At 42.5% G+C, this 2,662-nt stretch overlaps 1 protein-coding gene across 1 annotated transcript in view; it reads right to left on the minus strand.

Moving 5' to 3' along the window:
- Nucleotides 1-2,662, minus strand: part of LOC101846521 (two pore calcium channel protein 1) — a gene marked incomplete in the record, with an annotated part of 29,168 nt that overhangs the window by 21,467 nt on the left and 5,039 nt on the right. The window contains 1 exon segment of the mRNA XM_013087185.2: nucleotides 1,246-1,892. Within this exon segment, the coding sequence (XP_012942639.1) occupies nucleotides 1,246-1,545 (300 nt within the window).

Here is a 2,662-nt window from a genome sequence, read left to right on the forward strand (position 1 = left end):
AAAAAACACCAAAAAAAACAACCCCCCCAAAAAAAAACAACAACACAAAATCAAACATGATAAAAATGTAAAGAAGATGTGCATGTATCAGGTTCACCAGCTCCCCAGCCCAGTACGATTCGATCGATAAAATAATGTGTTTCAGTTAGACCTATAGGTTGGGAGACTATCTACATCAAGATAGCAAGGGGCGTTGACGAACCGGAACTCAAAGACACAGGGAGATAATGACAATGACGTTGGTAAACTCGTGTGATTTCTTAATCAGATATTCCATCACAATGGCAAATGGTATCTTTTAGGGCATCGACTCTCTCTCTCTCTCTCTCTCTCTCTCTCTCTCTCTCTCTCTCTCTGTGGTGTGATGTTTTTTATCTTCGCTGTAACAGTTTAACGTTTAGTATAATACGGAGCACCAGTTCATCAGACTCACATCACTCAGTTGTTTACAGTCATAACACATTTAAATATCTACTAAATCTATTTTTTTAATCAACTTATTTATAACTAAACTGTATGTTTACTGCTTGTGTAATTAATTTCTACTCTGTTTGGTATTTCATTTGTGGAAATGGGGTTAAACAGGAGTGGAGTTGTAGGGATGTCTGTGGTGCTGAAAACTTGAATGGTTAAAATGATTGGCTGCGTATGAGCGTCAAGGGGTGGATGTCAACAGAGAAGTCCTTACAGGGAAATCAGACTTACTCTGCTCACTTCTCTTGCTTCAACTGCACAAAGTCTGCTTCGACTATCAAGGCACCCTGGAAATAGCGGGTCACAAAAGTGTGATAAACATACAAAAGAAGTAGAGGGAAAATGACGATAGTAAGGATTAGGAAAGAAAAAGCAGCAGTTCCCTGTTGCAGTTCCGACACAGTTATGAGCATGACATTGATGAATCAGCCCATTTACAATTCTACTGTGCATAAAAACAGGTTAATGTCTCCCCTTTGGGAATGGCCTAAAGACACTTCAGTCAGTAGCACCGCCCCGGGGGGTTGGGGGGTGGGGGGTATGGCCAGGAACAAAGGAGGAACATAGTTACACCCAAGCTTTAAAAAAAATCTTCCAAGACTCAAATTGGGATGTGTCGGAGCGAAGAATTATTTCGAATCTGGTCACAGAAAGTCCAGTTTATTTGGATAGCATTACATACACAGTTGAAGAGGAAAGGTGTACTACAGTCAATTTCTGTAAAATGTAACATGGCTAAAAGACAACTTATAAACCTAAACAACCCCTTACCTCTTCGTCCAGAGGAGGATCTTTGCTCTTAGAATCTCTCGAGCTCGAGCGTTCCGCATCGTTGAAAGACACAGTTTTTTTCTTGCGCAATGGAGCTGTTTTGGCTTCTCCGTTTGGAGGAGATAAAAAGTTTGTAGCACCACCTTCATCATTGTTTTCTCCATTGTCTCCCGTTCTTACGACAGAATGTTCTTTTTCATTGTCCGAAGAAGGTTCCTCGTTTGTTGTAGGAGGGTCGGCGGAGCTGCTGTCCGTGGTGGCGTCGCCCAAGGACACGATCAACTCGTTCACGTCCGCCATGCTAGTTGGTGACGGTGAAGCTTATCCAGACGGCTACGGCAGCCAGCAGGTGCCGTCAGGGATAACATTCCATTATACAATATTCAACAGGCGGAGAAATCAGTGGATGTAGGGGGGAAATCTCTTGGCGTACTGTTCGGACGCTATTTATGCGTGCACTGTCAGAAAAGGTGATAGCTCTGTCGTCATAACAGGGACCAGTGCCCGACGATAGTACTTGACCTACACTTCTTCACCGCTTCCTGATTGACACCAACCGTTTATCAATTACGGTGCAATAGCCTACTATTATATAAATTCTGACTGGTTGGGTTCAATCACACTGTTAGATCACATCTCCACACAGCCTGGGGAAGATAACAGACACAATGTCAGCTGGAGATGTTTTGGTTTTAGTAGAGGTTTTGCAGCGCTCGCAACTGCATAAGGTCATATGAGCGCCAGAAGATCAGAGGTGTTACAAGAGAGTAACAAACATAAAAAAAGAAGGAGGGGAGATAAGGACGATAGATGTTTGATAGAAAAGAAGAAGCAAACCACACCAGAGCACCCGCCAACCACCCACGTCGGCAGGAGAAGACACATCAAAATACATGTACAATTAATCATAATGCATAATGTATTTCATGTGCAGCCAATGAAAGAGAAAAAGTTGTACATCTACAGAGACATGAGTTTAACAAGACAGCAGGTCATATCTTAAATTTGGTTGGTAGCAACCTCTACAGTAACCGTTAAGTCAGTGGTTGTTCTACGTAAAGGTTAAACGCCTTTTTCATCACTTCATCATACACTTAATAATTATTATGTCTAAAACCAAAATACCTTTCACACAAAATGAGGCACAATTTGCAGAACTCTGGGGTGCCTAACAAACAAAAAAACGACATAAAAAGTCCTTCATTGCTCCCAACGGTCGGGAAACAAGAGGCCGGAGAGTGAATACCACCTTGCTTACAACCACACCACAGTTCACTCAAATAAAGACACACGTGGCTTCAAGGCTGACGGACGCCAGCAGAGGGGGATCGACATGGTACGATGGCGTCAACAAGACATCTCACGTCTTTCAATTTACGTAGGAATACAAAGATAGATAGATTTAATCATCACCCCC

This window comes from Aplysia californica, unplaced genomic scaffold (assembly GCF_000002075.1).
Source record: "Aplysia californica isolate F4 #8 unplaced genomic scaffold, AplCal3.0 scaffold00555, whole genome shotgun sequence".
Lineage (NCBI taxonomy): Eukaryota > Metazoa > Mollusca > Gastropoda > Aplysiida > Aplysiidae > Aplysia > Aplysia californica.